Here is a 24,798-nt window from a genome sequence, read left to right on the forward strand (position 1 = left end):
CTGGGATGTGCACTAGCTGAGCGAACCGGGAAGCGGGGAGGACTGAAAAGTTGAGAGAGAAATGTGATAAGTGGGTTGCAGTGTGTAGTCTGTAGGCGTGGAATTTTGGCCTCCACCTTTATAGTTTTGTTTCTGGAATAGGGTGTCCGGCTCCTCGGATCTGCCTTCTTTCCTGGGAAGACACCAAAGCTTTAATAATAAGACCTCAAGACTGTCCCAGGAACCAGTTTCTTTATAGATTCTGGAGAGGAGGGGCAAGTCAAATTGAATTTCCTAACTCTGAACTCCTTACTCTTTTATTTATTACTACTTTTGAAACGGAGTCTCGCTCTGTCGCCCAGGCTGGAGTACAGTGGCGCGATCTCGGCTCACTGCAACCTCCACTTCCTGGGTTCAAGCGATTCCCCTGCCTCAGCCTCTCGAGTAGCTGGTATTAAAGGCATGCATCACCACACCCGGCTAATTTATTTTTTATTTATTTATTTATTTATTTTTAGTAGAGACGGGGTTTCACCATGTTGGCCAGGCTGATCTCCAACTCCTAACCTTAAGCGGCCTGCCCGCCTCGACCTCCCAAGTGCTGGGATTACAGGCGTGAGCCAACGCACCCGGATATACTCTGAACATTTTAGTTGGCCCAGTTTGAGTTGTGTCAGCAGGGCCAACAGGGTCAGCTGTGTCAGTAGGACCTAGAATTTAAGTGGGACCAGCGTGGTAGAGTACAAATAGCTTCTGACTCAGGAGTCTCAAGTTCTATATTCTGTTGGCGTTTACCTGTTTTAGAACCCAGCACAACTTAATTTTCCTGTCTGTACCTTGGTTTCTTCATCTCTAAGAGGAAGTATTAGAAGAGCTTGTCATGTTTTATGACTCTTATGAAATGGAGATGAACATGATTTAATATCTGCTTTCAACTGATTAAAGAACATTTGTTGTACTGCTGTTAAACATGACAGGTGCTGGGGGTAACAAAGACAAGACAGTTGGGTTGCCCTTCGTTGAGTACTGAGGTTGGGGAAGTGAAGGGGCTTGTTGGAGCACAAAATAAAGAATCCTTATTAAGATTTGAAAAACTCAAAAGGTTTACTGGAAAGGGTGGCTTTCACCTGAGAATTAAGGAATAGACAGAAGTGGAGGTGCAAAGTGTTCAGGCAGGGGAGAAAACTACAAAAATGGGACTTGATCAAAGAACTGAAAGAGTTCCTTAATTTGATGCTGAAACCTAAATTGCAGTTCTAGGGCTTTTGTAGGAAGTATGATGAGTTTCTGAGTTTGGGAGAAAATAGGCTTTTGGCAAGGAGAGAGTTAAAGTAGGCTATTTTAAAGGATTTTTTGAGGCCCAACAAGATGCCTCAACCCTGTAATCCCAGCACTTTGGGAAGTGGAGGTGGGAGGATCGCTTGAGCTTGGGAGTTGGATTCCAGCCTGGGCAACATAGTAAGATCCTGTCTCTACAGAAATAAAAGAAATAAACAAGATAGAGAATGTTTTTTTTTTTGAACACTAGATTACCAAAAAAAAGGAAACAAAACAAAAAACAGCAAAATCTTATGGTTTAGCTTTTCCCTTGTTTGAAGGCAGTCAGATTATTTAATAGTTTTCAAACATTTTTTAAAGCAGTGGAATGCTATCAAATGAAATAATGAAACTTTGCAATATATAAAACAGAAAACTTTTTTACGAATATAAGTTCAAATTTTTCACTTTTTTTTTTTTGAGATGGAGTTTTGCCTTGTTGCCCAGCCTGGAGTGCAGTCGCCCAATATCAGCTCACTGCAACCTCCGCCTCCCGGGTTTAAGTGATTCTCATGCCTCAGCCTCCTGAGTAGCTGGGATGACAGGTACCTGCCACAACGCTTGGCTAATTTTTTTGTATTTTTAGTAGAGATGGGGATTCACCATGTTGGCCAGGCTGGTCTCAAACTTTTGACCTTGTGATCCGTCTGCCCTGGCCTCCCAAAGTGCTGGGATTACAGGCATGAGCTACCATGCCCGGCTTCTGTCACCCAGGCTGGAGTGCAGTGGTGAGATCTCAGCTCACTGTAACCTCGACCTCCCGGATTCAAGCGATTCTCCTGCCTCAGCCTCCTGAGTAGCCGGGATTACAGACTTGCGCCACCATGCCTGGCTAATTTTTGTATTTTTACTAGAGACACGGTTTCACCATGTTGTCCAGGCTGGTCTCAAACTCCTGACCTCAGATGATCCACCCACCGCGGCCTCCCAAAATGCTGGGATTACATGTGAGAGCCACTCTGCCTGGCACAATTTTTGCATATTTATTATAAAGTTACTCAGTATTTAAAAAAAAAAAAAAAAAGATTGGTCGGGCATGGTGGCTCACACCTGTAATCGCAGCACTTTGGGAGGCTGAGGCGGGAGGATCATGAGGTCAGGAGTTCAAGACCAGCCTGGCCAACATGGCCAAACCCCGACTCTACTAAAAATATAAAATTTAGCTGGGTGTGGTGGTGTGTGCAGGTAGTTGCAGCTACTCAGGAGGCTGAGGCAAGAGAATCCCTTGAACCTGGGGGAGGGCAGAGATTTCATGCCATTACCATGCCACTGCGCTCCATCCTGGATGACAGAGTGAGACTCTGTCTCAAAAAAAAAAAAGAAAAAAAGATTGAGGATATTTTTGATAAATCAATAATTGGAAATAGGGTAAGAATGATAGATGTAGTCTTCTCGGTCTAGAATCTAGTTGTATTTTGTTTGGATTACACAGTATCAAGAAAATTGATTCTCACACTACACATGGTGGCTCACGCCTGTAATCCCAGCACTTGGGGAGGCCAAGGTGGGTGGATCACCTGAGGTCAGGAGTTCGAAATCAGCCTGACCAACATGATGAAACCTGGTCTCTACTAAAAATACAAAACTAGGCCGGGCTCAGTGGCTCACGCCTGTAATCCCAGCACCTTGGGAGGCCGAGGCGGGTGGATCATGAGGTCAAGAGATCAAGACCATCCTGGTCAACGTGGTGAAACCCCGTCTCTACTAAAAAATACAAAAAATTAGCTGGGCATGGTGGCGTGTGCCTGTAATCCCAGTTACTCAGGAGACTGAGGCAGGAGAATTGCCTGAACCCAGGAGGTGGAGGTTGCGGTGAGCCGAGATTGCGCCATTGCACTCCAGCCTGGGTAACGAGTGAAACTCCATCTAAAAAAATATATATATATACAAAACTTAGCCAGCATTGTGGCATGAGCCTGTAATTCTAGCAACCCTGGAGGCTAAGGCAAGAGAATCACTTGAACCTGGGAGGCAAGGTTACAGTGAGCCAAGATTGTACCATTGCACTCCAGCCTGGGTGACAGAGTGAGACTCTATCTCAAAAAACAAACAAGGAAATTGCTTCTCATAGATAGTAGTTTAGCATCTCATTTGCACTCAGGTTTTCCTCAATTAAGCATACACCTTTGAAAGTGGAGTGATAAGAACTTTTCTGGTTTTTTTTTGAGACGGAGTTTCGCTCTTGTTACCCAGGCTGGAGTGCAATGGCGCGATCTCGGCTCACCGCAACCTCCGCCTCCTGGGTTCAGGCAATTCTCCTGCCTCAGCCTCCTGAGTAGCTGGGATTACAGGCACGCGCCACCGTGCCCAGCTAATTTTTTTTGTATTTTTAGTAGAGACGGGGTTTCACCATGTTGACCAGGATGGTCTTGATCTCTTGACCTCATGATCCACCCGCCTCGGCCTCCCAAAGTGCTGGGATTACAGGCGTGAGCCACCGTGCCCGGCAGAACTTTTCCGTTTTAAAATTGAAGGACTAAGTGTGACTAAATGCTTGCATTTTAAAAATCATAAATATAAGTTAAACAAGAAGTGTTCAGAACTTAAAATAAGCACTGAAGCTACCTATGCTATGATACTTCAAAAAAAATGTATAGCTGGGCTCAGTGGCTCATGCCTGTAATCCCAACACTTTTGGAGGCAGAGATGAGTGGATCACGAGGTCAGGAGTTCAAGACCAACCTGGCCAAGATGGTGAAACCCGTCTCCACTAAAAATACAAAAAATTAGCCAGGCGTGGTGGCAGGTGCCTGTAATCCCAGCTACTCAGGAGGCTGAGGCAGGAGAATTTCTTGAACCTGGGAGGCAGAGGTTGCAATGAGCCAAGATCATGCCACTGCACTCCAGCCTGGGTGACAGAGTGAGACTCTGTCTCAAAAAAAAAAAAAAAAAAAAAAAAAATGGAGTGTGGTGGTTCAGACTGTAACCCCAACACTTTGGGAGGCTGAGGTGGGCGGATCACTTGAGGTGAGGACTTCAAGACCAGTCTGGCCAACATAGCGAAACCCCATCTCTACTAAAAATAATAATAATAATAGTAATAATACAAAAATTAGCCAGGCTTGGTGTCGTGCACCTGTAATCCCAGCTACTTAGGAGGCTGAGATAGGAGAATCACTTGAACCTGGGAGGTGCACTCCAGCCTGGTGGACTGAGCGAGACTGTGTCTCTCTTTTTTTTTTCTTATTTCTTCCGACTGTGTCTCAAAAAACAAAGAAACAAAACTCCAGAATTAAATGATCCCTTGGGATTCCTTACAGTTCTGCAAGTCTGATAGCAGTTGATCTTTTGATGGGGACTGGTTAGTTTGGGGATCAAGGTGATTAAAATGTATAATTTCTGAAAAGCCATTGTTTTTTATAATCCATAGTAATTAGAAGATGCCTGTTTTTGGTGTGCGTGTGTGGTTTTGTTTTTTGTTTGTTTGGTTTTTTTGTATTTTTAGTAGAGACTGGGGTTTCACCATATTGGCCAGGTGACTAACTCCTGACCTCAGGTGGTCCACCCGCCTTGCCCTCCCAAAGTGCTGGGATTACAGGCGTGAGCCACCACACCTGGCCATTTTTTTTTTTTTTTTTTTTGAAACAGACTCTCAGACTGGAATGTAGTGGCACAATCATGCATGGCTCTACAGCCTCCACCTCCGAGACTCAAAGGATCCTTCCACCTCAGCCTCCCAAGTAGCTAGGACTACAGGCATGTGCCTCCATGCCTGGCGAATTTTAATTTTTCTTCTAGAGACAAGATCTCCCTGTGTTGCCCAGGCTGGTCCCAAACTCCTGGGCTCAAGTGATCCTCCAATCTCAGCCTCCCAAATTGTTGGGATTACAGGCATGAGCTAGCACACTCAGCCAGAAGATGCTCTTAAGTAGGCCCAAAGGCACAGATTTGTTCACTTCTAGAGTATGATTCTCCAATTCTACCACTATACTAGGAAAATAATGTAGTATATATGCTACCAGTCATGGAACAATTTCATAACTTTGTAAAATTCAAAGGATATAGCACTATTATAATAATTTTTCTTGCATTCCATACCATTGTGTTTGAATTACAGTTTCTTCAGATCCTACAATGTTTTCAGTGTCTTATATGTTAATTTATAAGTAATTTTTATCACTTCTTTCTCCTGTAATGGTAAGACATTCACTGTAGAAAACTAAAAAAATCAGAAAAGGATAAAAGAAGAAACCGAAATTACCGTAATACTACAACCCAGAAATAACCACTGTTTCTCTCTTAGTGTTTTTTCCCACATATATTACGATGTAATACATTTTAAAAACGTATTTATTGTAGGAAAAAAAGAGAATAAAAATAAATTAAAACTACCTTTATTCCTGTCACTCAATAGTAATCATTTTGGTGTATAACTTTGTTTTTTTTCTACATATCAGTGTATGTATGTATACATTCCTTTTATAGCAGTTAGGGTCGTATTTTATTTCTAGCATCTAGCATAGTAGTTGGCTCAAAGTAAAGACTCTAATAGATTAATGTAATGGTTTTACTACCTAGATCTCCCGTTAAGATTACTGAGAAACAGTGTAAGTTAGTCTTGTTTCAACAATTTATATCTTTGCCTCCTGAGGTACATTTTGTCAATTGAGAGTGCTGAAGAGATACGAGAATATGTTACTGATCTCCTCCAGGGAAATGAAGGCAAAAAAGGTCAATTCATAGAAGAACTTATAACCAAATGGCAAAAGAATGATCAGGAGTTGATTTCTGATCCTTTGCAGCAGTGTTTCAAAAAAGAAGGTAAGTTAATGTAATCAAGTAAATGTTGAAATATTGGCAAGCGGGCAGGCTTAAAGAAATTTATTTATTTTTTTTGCCATCTTGCATTTCTTCACAGTTAAGTTAAACAGAATCATATATATATACACATACATATTTTTAGTTGGGTTCTACTCAGGTCGTAATGAATATTGCTCTAGTTCTTTTTCAACTTCGAAAATATCACAAAAAAATGCCTGTTTACAGACAGAAATTTGATGTCAGAATAATTTGAAAAATTTATACATAAAGAAACATTTTTCAGTCATGTGCATACCTGGATGTAAATAAAGTGTTGATTGATTATAGTATGAATAGCATTTAGAGATAACTATTCAAACAGTACAAAAGATAAGCACCAGGCCGGGCACGGTGGCTCAAGCCTGTAATCCCAGCACTTTGGGAGGCCGAGACGGGTGGATCACGAGGTCAAGAGATCGAGACCATCCTGGTCAACATGGTGAAACCCCGTCTCTACTAATACAAAAAAAAAAAATTAGCTGGGCACGGTGGCGCGTGCCTGTAATCCCAGCTACCCAGGAGGCTGAGGCAGGAGAATTGCCTGAACCCAGGAGGCGGAGGTTGCGGTGAGCCGAAATCGCGCCATTGCACTCCAGCCTGGGTAACGAGCGAAACTCCGTCTTAAAAAAAAAAAAAAAGATAAGCACCAAACTAAATAATCTAAGTTATTATACAATCTACAATATCAGGTTTTTTTGTTCTGAGACATGATCTCACTTTCATTGCCCAGGCTGGAGTGAACTGTCTTGATCACAGCTCACTGCACTGGGCTAGGTGATTCTCCCACCTCAGCCTCCTGAATAGCTGGGACTACAGGCCTGTGCTACCACACCTGGCTAATTTTTGTTTTTTTTTCTAGAGATAGGGTCTCACTGTGTTGCCCAGGGTGCTCTCAAACTCCTTGGTTCAAACGATCCACCTGCCTTGGCCTCTCAAAGTGCTGGGATTATACATGTGAGCCACTGAGCCTGATTTTAGAATATCAGATTTTAATTTAACTTCTTAATCTCAGCCACTTGTTTGAGTTCTTTTTCATTGACTGCACTCTTGAAAATGATGATTTTTATTTATTTAATTTAAAATTTTATTTATTTATTTTTTGTAGAGATGGGGTTTCACCGTGTTGGCCAGGCTGGTCTTGAACTCCTGACCTCAAGATCCACCTGCCTCGGCCTCCCAAAGTGCTGGGATTACAGGTGTGTGCCACTGCACCCGGCCAGAAAGTGATGATTTAAATTTAATTTTGGTTTGACAGAAAAAGATAATTAAAAGTCTTCCTGACAATATCTTGACTCTAATTTTTTTTTTTTTTTTTGAGATAGAGTCTCGCTCTGTTGCCCAGGCTGGAGTGCAATGGCGTGCTCTCAGCTCACTGCAGTCTCCCCCTCCTGGGTTCAAACAATTCTGCCTCAGCTTCCCAAGTAGCTGGGATTATAGGTGTGTGCCACCATGCCCAGCTAATTTTTGTATTTTTAAGTAGAGACGGGGTTTCATCATGTTCGTCAGGCTGGTCTCTAACCCCTGACCTCGTGATCTGCCCACCTCAGCCTCCCAAAGTGCTGGGATTACCGGTGTGAGCCACTGCACCCGGCTGATATCTTGACTCTATTAAGCATCACCTTAGTTTATTAGCTATAGAAGTTCACCAGGAATCCTCTTATTATCAGTCTGTGTGTGTATGTATTTTTTTTTTCTGTCTTTTAAGAAATTTTAGATGGGCAGAAATCAGGAGACCATCTAAAGCGGGCTAGGAAGAAAGGGAGAAACAGACAGGAAGTTCCTGCATTTACTGAACTTGACACAACTGCAGATGTCAAAACACCTTTTGATTTGGCCAAGGTGAGTGCTTACAGATTGAAGCTTTTTCTGACTATTGGGAGAAGAGGAAGTAAATAATACATTTCAGAGAGCAAAATATACAAATTGGTCTAGAATGGCAATTTTCAACAACAAATTCATGAATTTCAGGGAGAAAACATGATATATACTCCTTTTTTTTTTTTTTACTCCTTTCTATATGGTAGTTTTTTTTTGTTTTGTTTTTGGCAACCTGATTAGTATTATTAGGACATCTTTGCTTTTTTTTTTATTTCTTTTTCCAAGACTGAGTCTTGCTCTGTCACCCAAGCTGGGGTACAGTGGCACCATGTGAGTTCACTGCAGCCTCAACCTTTTGGGTTCAAGCAGTTTTCCTGCCTCAGCCTCCTGAGTAGCTGGGATTACAGGTGCACGTCACCATGCCCAGCTAATTGACATCTTTGCTTTGAGATGAGATTGAGGTAGATAAATATAAGTTGGAAAATATTTAATGTGTCCCATGTTGCTGCTGCTTTTTTTTTTTTTTAATATGGAATGCTTCATGAATTTGTGTGGGTTTTTTTTTTTTTTTTTTTTGAGATGGAGTCTTGCTCTTGCTCTGTTGTGAAGCTGGAGTGCAGTGGTGCGATCTTAGCTTACTGCAACCTCCGCCTCCCAGGTTCAAGTGATTCTCCTGCTTCAGCCTCCTGAGTAGCTGGGACTACAGGTGTGCACCACCATGCCCAGCTAATTTTTGTATTTTTAGTAGAGCCAGGGTTTCACCATGTTGGCCAGGATGGTCTTGATCTTTTCACCTCGTGATCCACCCTCCTTGGCCTCCCAAAGTGCGAGGATTACAGGTGTGAGTCACTGCGCCTGGCCATGAATTTGTTTATCATCCTTGTGCAGGAGCCGTGCCTATCTTCTCTGTATTGTTCTAATTTTAGTATATGTGCTGTTGGAGCAAGCACCCCATGCTTTAAGTTGAACATTTTTGTGGGTTTATACTAAAAGAATGCACAATTGTAGCTGTTATTAATGATGTTCCTATTTTTAGCTAGCCTCCTCCGCCACCATCATAACACCGTCATTCAACTTTCAGAGCCTTTTCTTTCTTTCTTCTTCTTCTTCTTTTTTTTTTTTTTTTGAGACAGGGTCTTTCCCAGGCTGGAGTGCATTGACATGATCATGACTCAGTGCAGCTTTGACTACCCCAGGCTCAGGTGATCCTCTCACCTCAGCATCCCAAGTAGCTGAGATTACAGGGGTGTACCACCATGCCCAGCTAATTTTTTTCTGCTTTTTGTAGAGGCAGAGGCTCACTATATTGTGCAGGCTGGTCTTGAACTCCTGGGCTCAAGTAATCCAACTGCTTTAGCCTTCCAAAGTGCTGGGATTACAGGCGTTAGCCACCATACTTGGCCTACAACCTATTTTTCACTCTGTATTTTGTCCTTGAGTGTTTTGCACTCATTAAAAGCAAATTTGGGGCTGGGCATGGTGGCTCAGGCCTGTAATCCCAGCATTTTGGGAGGCCAAGGTGGGTGGATCACCTGAGGTCTGGAGTTCAAGACCAGCCTGACCAACATGGTGAAACCCCATCTCTACTAAAAGTATAAAATTAGTCACGCATGGTGGCCTATAATTTCAGCCACTTGGGAGGCTGAAGCAGGAGAATCGCTTGAACCCGGGAGGCCGAGGTTGTAGTGAGCCAAGATCACACCATTGCTCTCCAGCCTGGGCAACAAGAGTGAAGCTCCATCTCAAAAAAAAAAAAAGCAAATCTGGAAGATAGTTAGAATAAATCAGAAAAAGTGGTTCATCTCCTATAAAGACGGTAATTTCTTTTTGTTCTTTTTTGAGACGGAGTCTCGCTCTGTTGCCAGGATGGAGTGCAGTGGCATGATCTCGGCTCCCTGCAACCTCCACACCCAGGTTTAAGCATTTCTCCTGCCTCAGTCTCCCAAGTAGCTGGGATTACAGGCACCTGCCACCATGCCCAGCTAATTTTTTTGTATTTTTAGTAGAGACAGGGTTTCACCATGTTCTACAGACTGGTTTTGAACTCCTGACCTCAAGTGATCCGCTGCTTCAGCCTCCCAAAGTGTTAGGATTACGGGCATGAGCCACCATGCCCAGCCTTCATTTCTTTTCTTTTTTTTGAGATGGAGTCTCACTCTGTTGCCCAGACTGGAGTACAGTGGCGTGATCTCAGCTCACTGCTAGCTCCACCTCCTGGGTTCAAGCAATTCTCCTGCCTCAGCCTCCTGAGAAGCTAGGACTACAGGCGCCTGCTACCATGCCTGGCTAATTTTTTTTTTGTATTTTTAGTAGAGACGGGGTTTCACTGTGTTAACCAGGATAGTCTCTATCTCCTGACCTTGTGATCCACCCGCCTTGGCCTCTCAAAGTGCTGGGATTACAGGCATGAGCCACTATGCCTGGCCTTTCATTTCTTATTTTTAATGGTAGTTATGTTCTGTAAAGTTACCATGTGTACTGCTTTAGTGAATATTGAACGATTGCTCCCAGGGGAGATACAGGGTTAGATTCTTGTGAGCCTCCGGTCACAACATTTCCATCAGTTGGTCAATACATAACCTTATTTTATGTATGTTTCTGTTTAAAGACATCTTATTTAACATATATTGTTGATTCATTAACATTGAATTCACAGTAAGCGGCACCATAACTTATGCCAGAATGAATCTTTTCTGACATACGTGTTTTCTCCATAAGGCACAGCCTTCTTGTACTTAGGAATGCTAGATAGCACTATAGCACTACACATAGGGGCCATTTTAAATGGTGACATCACTAACAAAAAGCAGTAAGATAATAAAAATGTAGCACTAAATAGGCCACAAAAAAAGATGCTTATTTATAGTATGAGAGCTAAATAAAAAGCAGATCATTACCTTGTTTGACCTTAGCTGAGAAGGTGCACATTTGACAGCTCAATTTTTCAACACTCTGTACATGTCCAGAAATGAAACTGATAGCACTTGGAATATTGATTTTTTTTTTTTTTTTGAGACAGAGTCTTGCTCTGTCACCAGGTGCCAGGTTGGAGTGCAGTGGCACCATCTCAGCTCACTGCAACCTCGGCCTCCCGGGTTCAAGCAATTCTCCTGCCTCAGCCTCCCGAATAGCTGGGACTACAGGCGCGCTCCACCAAGCCCAGCTAATTTTTGTATTTTTTTAGTAAAGACAGGGTTTCACCATGTTGACCAGGATGATCTCAATCTCTTGACCTTGTGATCCGCCTGCCTCGGCCTTCCAAAGTGCTGGGATTACAGGCGTGAGCCACCGCGCCTGGCCGGAATATTGATTTTTAAGTTAACAGATAAATTTTAGTAAGTAGGCTGAATCCCTGATCTGGATCTACAAGTAGTGAGAATCAACTATACTTAGAGTTTTATTTTTGGACCTGTAAGAAAAATCTGTCTTGAATTTTTTGTTTTTGTTTTTGAGACAGGGTCTCGCTCTGTTGCCCAGGCTGGAATGCAGTGGCTCAGTCTCAGCTCACTCCAGTCTCTGCCTCCTGGGCTCAAGAGATCCTCCCACCTCAGCCTTCTGAGTACGTAGGCTACCAGCATGCACCACCATGCCTGGCAAATTTTTGTGTTTTTTGTAGAGTCAGGGTATTGCCATGTTGCCTAGGGTTTGAATTTCCATAGGCAGTTTATGTGGTTATTCAGAAACTTGTTGGGTTTCTACTATATGTGAAGCGCTGATATAGACATTAGAGATATATCAGTAAATAAGACATACTAGGTTTTCTTGCTTTCTTAGAGTTTATATTTTTGTGGCTCAGAAAAAAGCAGAGAAAAAAATTGTTTAAACAGTTATAGAATTTGAAAATTGCCATGAAATAAATAAAAAGGACAGTTTGATAGACAGTAATTGGTGGACAGAGTTTAGGTAGAATGTTTGGGGAAACCGTCTCCAAGGGGGAGAAATTGTAACTAAGATCTGAACATTGAAAAGGAGCCAGTATGTAAAGAGATGAGCTAGGAACACTTCTGATAGAGGGAATAAAAGGTGCAAAGGGAGATAGAGAAAAGTGTTTTAGGAAATTATTAGCTGGGCATGGTGGCTTATTGGAAATCGTAAGATCACCAATTAAGATCTACATTTACTTCCACTAGCCATAGTAATGGGCTGAAAGCTACTAGCAGAAAAGGCAAGGTAATTATTAGCTAGTTTTTCTAGAGTATAACCTTTTCTCAGACCCTTGATTATAACTGATTTGTATTTCTTCCTTTCCCTGCCTTCTTTCTTGGTCCTTGGATAGTATATAAGTTGTTGTTGAACAGAACTGAGCATTTTCTCTTTTGACTCTTTACATTGTCATTAATTATTTGATGTTATTCTGATGTCTTTGTACAATTAGGCACAAGACAACAGCAACTCTGTAAAGAAGAAGACAAAGTTTGTCAATTTATACACAAGAGAGGGACAGGACAGACTTGCAGTCCTGCTCCCTGGTCGCCACCCTTGTGACTGCCTGGGCCAGAAGCACAAGCTCATCAATAACTGTCTCATCTGTGGGCGCATTGTCTGTGAACAAGAGGGCTCTGGCCCTTGCTTATTCTGTGGCACTCTGGTAAATTATTTCTTTTCTATTTTCTTTTACTGTGCTTTGTGTTAACATGCAGGGCCACTCAGATTTCAAGTAATTTCTGTTTCTTAGTAAATTTCTTCCCTAAGATATCCAGTGAACTCTAGTAGCAGGGATATGATTAGTTAGAAACCCAAGGTTAGGCCAGGCACAGTGGCTCACACCTGTAGTCCCAACACTTTGGGAGGCCAAGACAGGTTTTGGGAGTCTGAGTTGGAAGGATCACTTGAGCCCAAGAGTTTGAGACCAGCCTGGGCATTGTAGGAAGACCCTGTCTCTACAAAAAAAAATTTTTTTTACTTAGCTGGGTGTGGTGATGTGCACCTGTGGTAGCAGTTACATGAGGGGTTGAAGTAGGAGCTTCAGTTGATCCCAGGAGGCTCAGGCTGCAGTGAGAGAACAAGTCCTTTTCTCAAAAAATGGTAGAAAGAAAGAAACCTCAGGTTATATCCTAGTACTGAGGCCGTTAGAGAGAAGGGTTTTGAGAACATACATTGTTGAGACATCCAAGTCTTCTTGTGTCAGATTAACTTTAAGAAAACTATAGGGCCTGAAATGTCAAAATTTTTTGTCAAAGGCTTCAGTTCTGGTGTGGCCCCTAGCTCTAGGAGAACAGAGCCTCTGTGACATAATCCTCAGGTCATTATAGCTTCTATTTCTAGGACACCACCTTGTCATGCTCTGCTTTGTCTGAGAGAATGACCTCAAGAATGTAGTGATAATGACTCACAAAAACCCTTAATGAGCTATCTAGAAAGCTTTCTCTACCAAGTTGAGCTGGCTGGCAGAAGGAATGACATTCGGTGTTGGTAAAGGCATCCATTTCATATTACTTCATTTTCTTGTCTTTTCTGATTGGGCCCTTAATTTTTTCTTTGCGAAAAAGAAAGTCTCACTTTGTCGCCCAGACTAGAGTGCAGTGGCACAATCTCGGCTGACTGCAACCTCCGCCTCCCAGGTTCAAGCAATTCTCCTGTCCCAGCCTCCCTAGTAGCTGTTACTACAGGTGCACACCACCATACCCAGCTAACTTTTTTGTATTTTTAGTAGAGACAGGTTTTCACCATATTGTCAGGCTGGTCTTGAACTCCTGACCTCAGGTGATCCACCCACCTCAGCCTCCCAAAGTGCTGGGATTACAGGCGTGAGCCACCGTGCCTGGTGGGACACCTGATTTTTTCATACACTCAGAATAAGCTGATAAGACAATGGATGATCTGAAAAATGTAATGTCTACCAGTAAAAATTTCCGTTAAAGTATATCTCCTCCCATTTGGAGCTTTCTCTTTAGAGCAAGCTCTTATAGCTGCTTGCAGGAACTCTGTGTGTCATTGAGGCAACTTCTAGGAAGTACTATACAGTGTTTTCTCCTAGGTCTCTTAGATCTTAGTTCAATAAACAAAAACAAAGTAATATAAAGCAGATTGGCCTTGAAGTTTTTTGTTGTTGTTGTTTTGTTTTATTTTTTATTTTGAGACAGAATCTCACTGTCTTGCCCAGGCTGGAGTGCAGTGGTGCAATCTGAGCTCACTGAAACCTCTGCCTCCCAGATTCAAACTATTCTTGTGCCTCAGCCTCTTGAGTAGCTGGGATTACAGCTTCCTGCTACCATGCCCAGTTAATTTTTGTATTTTTAGTAGAGACAGTGTTTCTGCATGTTGGCCAGGCTGGTCTTGAACTCCTGATCTCAGGTGATCCACCCGCCTCGGCCTCCCAAAGTGCTGAGATTACAGGTATGAGCCACTGTGCCTGACCCTTGTTTGTTTTTTAGACAGAGTCTCAGGCCAGGCATGATGGCTCATTTCTGTAATCCCAGCACTTTGGGAGGCCAATTTGGGAGGATGACTTGAGCCCGGGTGGTGGAGGTTGCAGTAAGCTGAGATGGTGCCACTCCACTCCAGTCTGGGTAGCAAAGCCAGACCCTGTCTCTAAAAACAAAGAATGAAGAAAGAAGAAAAATAACTTACTTTCAAAGGATAAATATTTCCCACTGTTGAGAATACTGGCTAAAACATATGAGACTTTACCAAAAAAGCAACCCAGGGCCTGGCACAGTGGCCATTGCCTGTAATCCCAACACTCTGGGAGGCCGAGGCAGGTGAATCACCAGGTCACGAGTTTGAGACTAGCCTGGGCAACATGGTGAAATGCCATCTCTACTAAAAATACAAAAATTAGCCGAGTATGATGGCACACGCCTGTAATCCCAGCTACTTGGGAGGCTGAGGCAGGAGAATTGCTTGAAACCGGAAGGTGGAAGTTTGTAGTGAGCTAAGATTGTGCCATTGCACTCTAGCCTGGGCAAGAAGAGCAAAACTCCATCGCAAAAAAAAAAAAAAAAAAAAGAAGCAACCTATTTCTAATCATGAAGCCCAAATCTGACAAGAGAAATTAATTATAAGATGGCTTATTAGAAAGAACCAAAAGCCAGTTACAGTGGCTCATGCCTATAATCCCAGCACTTTTGGAGGCTGAGGAGGGAGGACTGCCTGAGCCCAAGAGTTCAAGACCAGTCTGGTCAACATGACAAAACTCTGTATCTATAGGTACACATGATCATGCCAGGCTAATTTTTGTATTTTTTTTGTTGTTGTTGAGATGGGGTTTGGGCATGTTGCGCAGGCTTGTCTTGAATTGCTGTGCTCAAGCCGTCTGCCCACCTCAGCCTCCCAAAGTGCCAGGATTACAGTTGCGCCCAGGCTTTTTTTTTTTTCTCTAAACCATTAAGTTATTCAGGGACATGTGCAGTGATATAAGGTTTTTTTTTTTGAGTCTGGCTCTGTCACCCAGGCTAGAGTGCAATGGTGTGCTCTCGGCTCACTGCAACCTCCGCCTCCTGTGTTCAAACAATTCTCCTGCCTCAGCCTCCCAGGTAGCTGGGATTACAGGTGTGCGCCACCACACCTGGCTAATTTTTGTATTTTTAAGTAGAGACAGGGTTTCACCATGTTGGTCAGGCTGGTCTTGAACTCCTGACCTCGTGATCCACCTACCTCAACCTCCCAAAGTGCTGGGATTACAGGCGTGAGCCACTGCACCTGGCTGATATAAGTTTATTGTTTGGCTCATAAAAAAGAAAGAAATGGAAAGAAATCTGGAGAAAAACTAATTTGCATTTTAGTATGCAAAATGGTGGCTCATGCCTGTAATCCCAGAACTTTGGGAGGCCAAGACGGGCAGATCACAAGGTCAGGAGTGCAAGCCCAGACTGGCCAACATGGTGAAACCCCGTCTCTACTAAAGCATACAAAAATTAGCTGGGCATGGTGGCTCATGCCTGTAATCTCAGCTACTTAGGAGGCTGAGGTTGAAGAATTGCTTGAACTGGGACCCAGGAGGCGGAGGTTGCAGTGAGCCAAGATCTCACTATTGCACTCCAGCCTGGGCTACAGAGCGAGACTCCCTCTCTATCTCAAAAAAAAAAAAAAAAAAAACCAACAGTCCCATTTTGCCATCATCTAATGTATAATTTGAGGTTACTTTTAGGTATATCAAGAAAACAATATAATTTAACTATTGTATCATATGTCTTACTCTTATTATTTTATAGGTATGTACTCACGAGGAACAAGATATTTTACAGCGTGACTCAAACAAGAGCCAGAGACTGCTAAAGAAGCTCATGTCAGGTAAACAGCAGTTTTCTAATTGGATCACTGTGATAATGGGTACCTGTGTCTTTAGTTGTTTCTCTTTTCTCTCTTTCCCGTATCCCGGAGTGCAAGATGCAGTTTATTCACTCATTCTCTGTTTTGTTGTCGTTGTTGTTGTTTTGTGATGGAGTCTGGTGCAATCTTGGCTCACTGCAACATCTACCTCTTGGGTTCAAATGACTCTTCTGCCCTAGACTCCCAGGAAGCTGGGATTACAGGCATGCGCAACCACACCTGGCTAATTTTTATATTTTTTAAGTAGAGATGAGGTTTTGCCGTGTTGACCAGGCTGGTCTTGATGTCTTGACCTCAAGTTATCCGCCTGCCTCAGCCTCCTAAAGTGCTGGGATTACAGGTGTGAGCCACCATGCCTGGCCTTTTTTTTGTTTTTTTGGCCTTTTGAGACAGAGTCTCGCTCTGTCACCCAGGCTGGAGTACAGTGGCACGATCTCGGCCATTGCAACCTCCGCCTCCCGGGTTCAATCGATTTTCCTGCCTCACCCTCCTGAATAGCTGGGACTACAGGTATATACCACCACGCCCAGCTAATTTTTGTATTTTTGGTAGAGATGGGGTTTCACAATGTTGGTCAGGCTGGTCTCCAAATCCTTACCTTGTGATCCGCCAGCCTTGGCCTCCCAAAGTGTTGGGATTATAGGTGTGAGCCACCATGCCCAGCCGCCTGGCCTATTCACTCATTCTATAAGCATCTATTTTTAAAAAAAATTATCAAGGCTATATAACATTGAACAGCAAAATAAATAATAGTATTACATTATAATCTGAAGAATAAAATTAATATCCATGAGACCATACTTGTATAAATAACTGAATAAATTAATAAAATAAAGAGAAGACAACTATTCTTTTTTTTTTTTTTTTTTTTTTTTTTGAGACGGAGTTTCACTCTTGTTACTCAGGCTGGAGTGCAATGGTGCGATCTCGGCTCACCGCAACCTCCGTCTCCTGGGTTCAGGCAATTCTCCTGCCTCAGCCCCCTGAGTAGCTGGGATTACAGGCACGCACCACCGTGCCCAGCTAATTTTTTGTATTTTTAGTAGAGACGGGGTTTCACCATGTTGACCAGGATGGTCTCGATCTCTTGACCTCGTGATCCACCCGCCTCGGCCTCCCAAAGTGCTGGGATTACAGGCGTTAGCCACCGCGCCCGGCCCCTTTTTTTTTCTTTTTTAAGGTGGAGTTTGACTCTGTCGCTCAGGCTGGAGTGCAGTGGCATGATCTTGGCTCACTGCATCCTCCGCCTCCCAGGTTCAAGTGGTTCTCCTGCCTCAGCCTCCTAAGTAGCTGGGACTACAGGCACATGCCACCATGCCCAGCTAGTGTTTGTATTTTTAGTAGAGACAGGTTTTCACCATGTTGGCCAGGATGGTCTCAATCTGGCTGACATCTTATAAAATTCCAGTTAATGTAATACAAGAAATGAAAATACTAGATAATCACAGTTAGAGCACCACAGTAGTAACTGCCACAAGCATGATCCACCAATGGATGGTAAAATTACTGGATAAAAGTTTAAGAACAAGAGATTTACAATGTAATGAAAGACAAGAAAAGATTGAAGAAACATCACAGATTGGAGTAGACTAAGGACATATGTGATGACTAAATGCAGTATAGATCCAGTATTGGATCCTAGAACAGAAAAATGACATGAAGGGAAAAAAATGTTAAAATCCAAATAGTCTGTTGATAGTGTTTTACCAATGTTAATTTCTCAGTTTTGATAATTGTGCTATGGTTCTGTAAGATAGGTTGGTAACATTAAAGGAAACTGTGTGAAGGTTATATAGGAACTCTACTTATTTTGTAAGCCTTTTTTTTTCTTTCTTTTTTTTTCTATCCTTATTGGTCTAGATTTTGGTGGTTTTGTAAGCCTTTTATGCTTGAAACACACCTGACAAAAATATTTAAGGACATTTTTTTTTTTTAATTGTTTTCTTTTTTTTTTCTGAGATGGAGTTTCACTCTTGTTGCCCAGGCTGGAGTGCAATGGTGTGATCTCGGCTCACTGCAACCTCCGCTTCCCAGGTTCAAGCGATTCTCCTGCCTCAGCCTCCCAAGTAGCTGGGATTACAGGCGTGTACTACCATGCTCGGCTAATTTTATTTTTTGTATTTTTAGTAGAGATGGGGTTTCCCTGTGTTGGCTAGGCTGGTCTCAAACTCTTGACCTCAGGTGATTCGCCTGCCTCTGCCTCTCAGAGTGCTGGGATTACAGATGTCAGCCACCGCGCATGGTCTGTTGAGGACATTATTAAAAGAAAAAATAATATACTCATTACTCACTGCTTATGCAAATATTTCATTTTGTTCCTACCTTGGTTCGTAGTAGTTTTTGTTTTATATAGACAGATTGGTTGGGATTATAATGTAATATGTGTAAAAACATTTGTCCATTTTTTCCAACTAATTCATAATTAGCATCTATCTTGCTATTCTTCATAATTGTTTTTAATAGCTAAAAATAGTCTTTTAACTTGATTTATTATAATATTATTATTTCCCAGGTACTGGATATTTGTTTCCAACTTTTAAATAATATCACAAATCGTCACCTTTGTTAACATAGCTTTTGATTTATTTCCTTGGGATAAATTCCTAAAAATAATATTACTACATCAAATAATGTGATCTTTTTGACACTTGAGATATATTTCCCAAATTATTTTATTAAAATATCATATTAATCGGCCGGGCGCGGTGGCTCAAGCCTGTAATCCCAGCACTTTGGGAGGCCGAGGCAGGTGGATCACGAGGTCAAGAGATCGAGACCATCCTGGTCAGCATTGTGAAACCCCGTCTCTACTAATACAAAAAATTAGCTGGGCATGGTGGCGCGTGCCTGTAATCCCAGCTACTCAGGAGGCTGAGGCAGGAGAATTGCCTGAACCCAGGAGGCAGAGGTTGCGGTGAGCCGAGATCGCGCCATTGCACTCCAGCCTGGGTAACGAGAGCAAAACTCTGTCTCAAAAAAAAAAAAAAAAAAAATCATATTAATCAATAGCAATATTAGCATTGTACTCAGAAAGCTGTTCACTCTTGAGTTTTGACATTTCAAATTTATTTTAGTTGTAAAAAGCTGTAATTTTATTTTATTTATTTATTTAGTTTTGAAACGGAGTCTCTATCACCCAGGCTTGAGTGCAGTGGCGTGATCTTGGCTCACTACAACCTCTGCCTCTGGATTCCAGCAATTCTCCTGCCTCAGCCTCCTGAGTAGCTGGAATTACAGGTGCCTGCCACCACACCCAGCTAATTTTTGCATTTTTAGTGGAGACGGGGTTTCAACATGTTGGCCATGCTGGTCTCAAACTCCTGACCTCAGGTGATCCACCCACCTCAGCCTCCCAAAGTGCTGGGATTACAGATGTGAGCCATTGTGCTCGGCCTGTAATTTTATTATTAATGAGGTTGCACATACAACTATGTTTTTTTCAATTTGGTTTTAAGGTAATTATTCTGAGAAAAAATAGTTCTAATTCTAAATGCTTTCCTTGTTTGTTTGTAGACAGGGTTTTACTCTGTCAGGCTAGAGGGCATTGGTATGAACACATTTTACTGCAGCTGTTCTCTTGTTTCAGCCTCCCAAGTAGTTGAGTCTACAGACACGTACCACCATGTTTGGCTAATTTTTAAATTGTTTGTACACATGGGTTCTCACCATGTTGCCCAGGCTAGTCGTGAATTCCTAGGCTCAAGTGATCCTCCCACCTCAGCCTCCCAAAGTGCCGCAATTACAGGAGTGAGCCACTGCACCCAGCCACCTAACCCATTTTGGATCTTGGGTATGTCATAATCTATGGCTCTCTTTGTCAAAGAAGATAACAACCATAGAATCAATGTCAGCTGTGGAGTTAGACTTGAGCTCAGATTTTGTTTGTTTCTTTTTTTCTTTTTTTTTTTTTTGTGGCAGAGTCTCACTCTGTCACCCAGGCTGGAGTGCAATGGCGTGATCTCGGCTCACTGCAACTTCTGCCTCCCAGGTTCAAGCGATTGTCCTGCCTCAGCCTCCTGAGTAGCTGGGATTACAGGTGCATACCACTGTGCCCGGCTAATTTTTTTATTTTTAGTAGAGACGGGGTTTCACCATCTTGGCCAGGCTGGTCTCGAACTCCTGACCTCATGATCCACCTTCCTTGGCCTCCCAAAGTGCTGGGATTATAGGCATGAGCCACTGTACCCAGCTTAGATTTTGTTTCTGTAGTCTAATTTCTAACTGTGTGAACTCAGTAAATGTATTGTCATCTGTGAACTTCACTTTATCTGTAAAACAAAGACAATACAAACTGTCTTACAGGGTTATTGCGAAAATTAAATAACATGTATATTAAGTGCCTCAGCATTTAGTAGGTTCTCATTAAACTGAAACTGCTCATTTCTGCCTCTTTTGTGAAATTTTTCTCTTTTTTTCTTTCATTATTTAGTGTTTAGTTTTGTTATATAAAAGTATATTTAGGCTCTTATGGTGGATCATGTCTGGAATCCCAGTACTTTGGGAGGCTGAGGTGAGAAGATTGATAGAAGCCAGGACTTTGAGACCAGGCTGGGCAACATAGTGAGACCCCCTCTCTACAAAAATTTAAAAATTAGCCAGACACAATGGCATACACCCATTGTCCCAACTACTCGAGGGGCTGAGGTGGGAGGAGCGATTGAGCCTAAGAGTTCAAGACTACAGTGAGCTATAATCATACCACTGCACTCCACACTGGGCAACAGCATTAGATCCTGTCTTGAAAAACCGTATGTTTAAAGGTAATATTCAGACCTACTCAGTAAACTTTTTCACTGATAAGGCATTTTTATGTCATATTCTTAAATACTTTGGTACCCTTAGCCAAATTTTTATAAAGGAAGAAAAGATCCCTAGCATTTATTGAAAACCTGTCGTGTGTCAAGCACTGCTTAATGCTGTACAAGTAAGGCCTGGTTTGTGTACTTGTTTTCCATTGAAATGAAGGCTCCAGGCCATTAGGCCAGAACCAGATCTTCTGATGTTTTATTTGCTGCACACTGATACAACTAATTTGTATTTAGAGGCTGACACCATTTGACTTCCGTATTGAATTTCAGGGGTGGAGAATTCTGGAAAGATGGACGTCTCTACCAAGGACCTTCTTCCTCATCAAGAATTGCGAATTAAGTCTGGTCTGGAGAAGGCTATCAAGCATAAAGACAAACTGTTAGAGTTTGACAGAACTAGGTATGAAAGAGTTAGAATAACAAATGCTAAGAAATAAACTAGTCCACAGATTCTGGTCATTATTTTGGTACTTGATATCTTCTCATATTGGAATGTGAAAGAGTTTATAGCAAAAGAAGAGCTGGATCTCCTACATCTTGTTTTTTAATCCATGTTTGAATAATATAGGCTCCCACCAAAAGAATCCTATCCTGTAGAATTTTTTGATTCCTGGCAAATGTTAGTTTATCCTTATCCCCTGTACAGTTGATGTGGGTTGACAGAATTCACCACTTGTTTTACTTGTAGACATTCATTCAGTCACCTGTATTAGAGTACTCATTATGTGCAGACTGCTAGCTGGGCTCTGGAGACTCTATAAGGAATTGCCTCTGGGAGAGCATAGGTTGGCCCTATCATAGGAAGGCATGATTTACCTTTCTCCTTTCCTTTGACTAAGTTTGTTTTTGATTCAATAATCAGTATATTAAAATACAACTAAATTGGCTTTATACTCCTACGTTATTATTGTTAACCATTGACTTCTTTTTAGGAGATACATTTATGATAGTTCTGTTTTTTATTTCCTCCTCTTATACTTTTTTTCCTTTTGAACAAAATATTTGTTGAAAACCAGTTAGTGGTAAAAAAAAAATGTTTGGATAGGATTTATATGCTCCCTTCTTAAATGACTCTGTGAGGGTCCTCAGAAAGACCCTGAATCTCTTGTAACCTGAGAGTCTATTCCTGGCATTGTAATCTTTTGATGAGACATTCTTGCTACTTCCAAACCTTTTGCTATGAATACATGAGATAAGATTTAGAATATTATTCCTTAAACTCATCACAAGGTATGTAACTCATATTCACTCTTCAACCTTTCAGTATCATGTTTCACCCTACTTAGTACAATCTATTATTAGAAATAGAGTACACTTACTTCTTGATAAATATACACTGGAAAAGGATCTCTCCCTATTGTTGTTGCTGCTTTGCTGGTGTGTTCATGGGTACCAGTTTCATTATTTAGGTTTTTTTATAAGACCAGTTTCCACCGGGCACAGTGGCTCATGCCTGTAATCCTAGCACTTTGGGAGGCCAAGCCTGGCAGATTGCTTGAGCCTGGAAGTTTGAGAGCAGCCTTGGCAACATAGCAAAACCCCATCTATACAAAAAAAATATGAAAATTAGCCAAGCATAGTGTCACATGTCTGTAACCTCAGCTACTTGGGAGGCTGAGGGGGAAGGTCAATTGAGACAGGGAGGCAGAGGTTACAGTGACCCGAGATCAATCCACTGCACTCAAGCCTGGGTGCCACAGCCAGATTAAAAAAAAAAAAAAAAAAAAAAGACCAGTTTCCTCCAGAGTGCTGTTAAAAAACGTTCTACTCCAAGTCTGCTTTATTTTTATTTTATTTTTTTTTGTGATCTGCCAGCATTGGCCTCCCAAAGTGCTGGAATTACAGGCATGAGCCACCGCACCTGGCCTAAGACAAAATCTTTTTATAATTCTAGCTGAGTATGAAAATTTGAAGTCAATATATGAATCTAACTTCAGTATTTCCCTTAGGTCTATTTATATCACTATTTGTAATTATGGGGAAACTTAATCTTTTTTTTTTTTTTTTTTTTTTTGAGACAGAGTCTCGCTCTGTCACCAGGCACCAGGCTGGAGTGCAGTGGTGCGATCTCGGCTTACTGCAAACTCCGCCTCCCAGGTTCAAGCAATTCTCCTGCCTCAGCCTCCCAAGTAGCTGGGACTACAGGCACACGCCACCACACCCAACTAACTTTTTGTATTTTTAGTAGAGATGGAGTTTCACTATGTTGGCCAGGATGGTCTCAATCTCTTGACCTTGTGATCCACCCGCCTCGGCATCCCAAAGTGTTGGGATTACAGGCGTGAGCCACCGCGCCCAGCCTGGAAACTTAACTGGATTTATGACATTGGAGTAATTACCCAACTTCTGTGAGCCCCAGTTTCATTATATGTAGAATGAGAGAGTTAGACCATCAAGATTCCTTCCAGTTTTTAGTTTCTCTGTCAGTATGATCTTAGAGATAGGCCTGATTGTCATATCTTGAAACTTGGCCACAGTGCATTAGTGAGAGCCTGCAAAGTGGGGTATAGGTAATGACCTATAGTAGCAGGGTAATAGAATGTCTTAAGAGTAAATAGTTGGCTGGGCGTGGTGACTCATGCCTGTAATCCTAGCACTTTGGGAGGCCGAGGCAGGTGGATCACCTGAGGTTGAGAGTTCAAGACCAGCCTGAACAACATAGAGAAACCCTGTCTCTACTAAACACACAAAAATTAGCCAAGTGTGGTGGTGCATGCCTGTAATACTAGCTACTTGGGAGGCTGAGGCAGGAGAATCGCTTAAACCTGGGAAGCGGAGGTTTCAGTGAGCCAAGATCACACCATTGCACTCCAGCCTCAGCAACAAGAATAAAACTCTGTCTAAAAAAAAAGAGTAAATCATTCAGCTACAGAACTGAGACTTGAGCATAAAACTCCAATAAGCAAATAAGCCTAGCAAGAATAGACTGGATCCCAATTGCAGAGGAACTAGGATACTTAGTAAGCTGTCAAACATGAACTCAAATGCAGCAAAACAAGACTGAGGCCCAGTTATCAGAAGGTAGAGGCTGGACTAATAAGAAACGTAGAAAGACGATGGATAATGGTGCTGTTTTTTTTCTTGCCTGAAGTTGAGATAAGTTCTAGGAGCTGAGCCTACACTGGAGTTAAAACATAAGCAGAGCTTGACCTGCTTTTGGAATATTTTTGGGCATCTGTATTTGAGATAGTAAGCTACCTTGAAACAATTTTCTAGTAATTGCTCCTTATTTGTCAACAGATGACCTAGTTGCCATGTGTTCCTTTTTTCTCAGTATTCGAAGGACTCAAGTCATTGATGATGAATCAGATTACTTTGCCAGTGATTCTAACCAGTGGTTGTCCAAACTTGAGCGGGAAACCTTGCAGAAGCGAGAGGAGGAACTAAGAGAACTTCGACATGCCTCTCGACTATCTAAGAAGGTCACCATTGACTTTGCAGGAAGGAAGATCCTGGAAGAAGAAAATTCGCTAGCAGAGTATCATAGCAGGTAAGTGAGCAGCACTAAAAAGGGTCTCAAAGAAGGAATAGATTGACCATAAAGGATTTTCCCTTTCTAGTGGATCTGTTATTTTTGTTGATTTTAAAAATGTGTGTATTTAGAATAGAAAACATATAAGAATAACTGAGAAAAAAATTTAAATGAACACTTCTACTAGATAATTACTGGATTTTTTTGTTTGTTCATTTTGTTTTTTGAGATGGAGTCTCGCTCTTTTGCCCAGGCTGGAATGCAGTGGCATGATCTTGGCTCTTTGCAAGCTCTGCCTCTCAGGTTCAAGCGATTCTTCTGCCTCAGCATCCT

General features: G+C 42.1%; 1 protein-coding gene and 1 non-coding gene across 6 annotated transcripts in view; one reads left to right on the forward strand and one right to left on the reverse strand.

Annotated features, from left to right (window-relative positions):
• Positions 1-24,798, forward strand: part of TRIP4 (thyroid hormone receptor interactor 4) — a 76,092-nt gene that overhangs the window by 182 nt on the left and 51,112 nt on the right. For 4 of the 5 annotated variants that reach the window (XR_010336966.1, XR_002477692.2, XR_001105834.2 and 1 more), the window contains exons 2-7: positions 5,888-6,057; positions 7,802-7,935; positions 12,290-12,502; positions 16,068-16,146; positions 21,264-21,393; positions 24,268-24,483. Coding sequence is in view for 2 of the 5 variants with exons in the window: in XM_012443015.2 (XP_012298438.2) it covers positions 5,888-6,057; positions 7,802-7,935; positions 12,290-12,502; positions 16,068-16,146; positions 21,264-21,393; positions 24,268-24,483 (942 nt within the window). In the remaining 3 variants the exon portion in view is untranslated. The remainder of the gene's footprint in view (positions 1-5,887; positions 6,058-7,801; positions 7,936-12,289; positions 12,503-16,067; positions 16,147-21,263; positions 21,394-24,267; positions 24,484-24,798) is intronic. The other variant, XM_012443016.2, reaches the window with a different exon arrangement.
• LOC135268701 (U6 spliceosomal RNA) lies at positions 8,758-8,864 on the reverse strand. Its single transcript, XR_010337070.1, has one exon. It is a non-coding gene; the product is annotated as a U6 spliceosomal RNA (small nuclear RNA).

Source organism: Aotus nancymaae, unplaced genomic scaffold, assembly GCF_030222135.1.
Source record: "Aotus nancymaae isolate 86718 unplaced genomic scaffold, 86718_ANA_hifiasm-v0.15.2.pri h1tg000041l, whole genome shotgun sequence".
NCBI lineage: Eukaryota > Metazoa > Chordata > Mammalia > Primates > Aotidae > Aotus > Aotus nancymaae.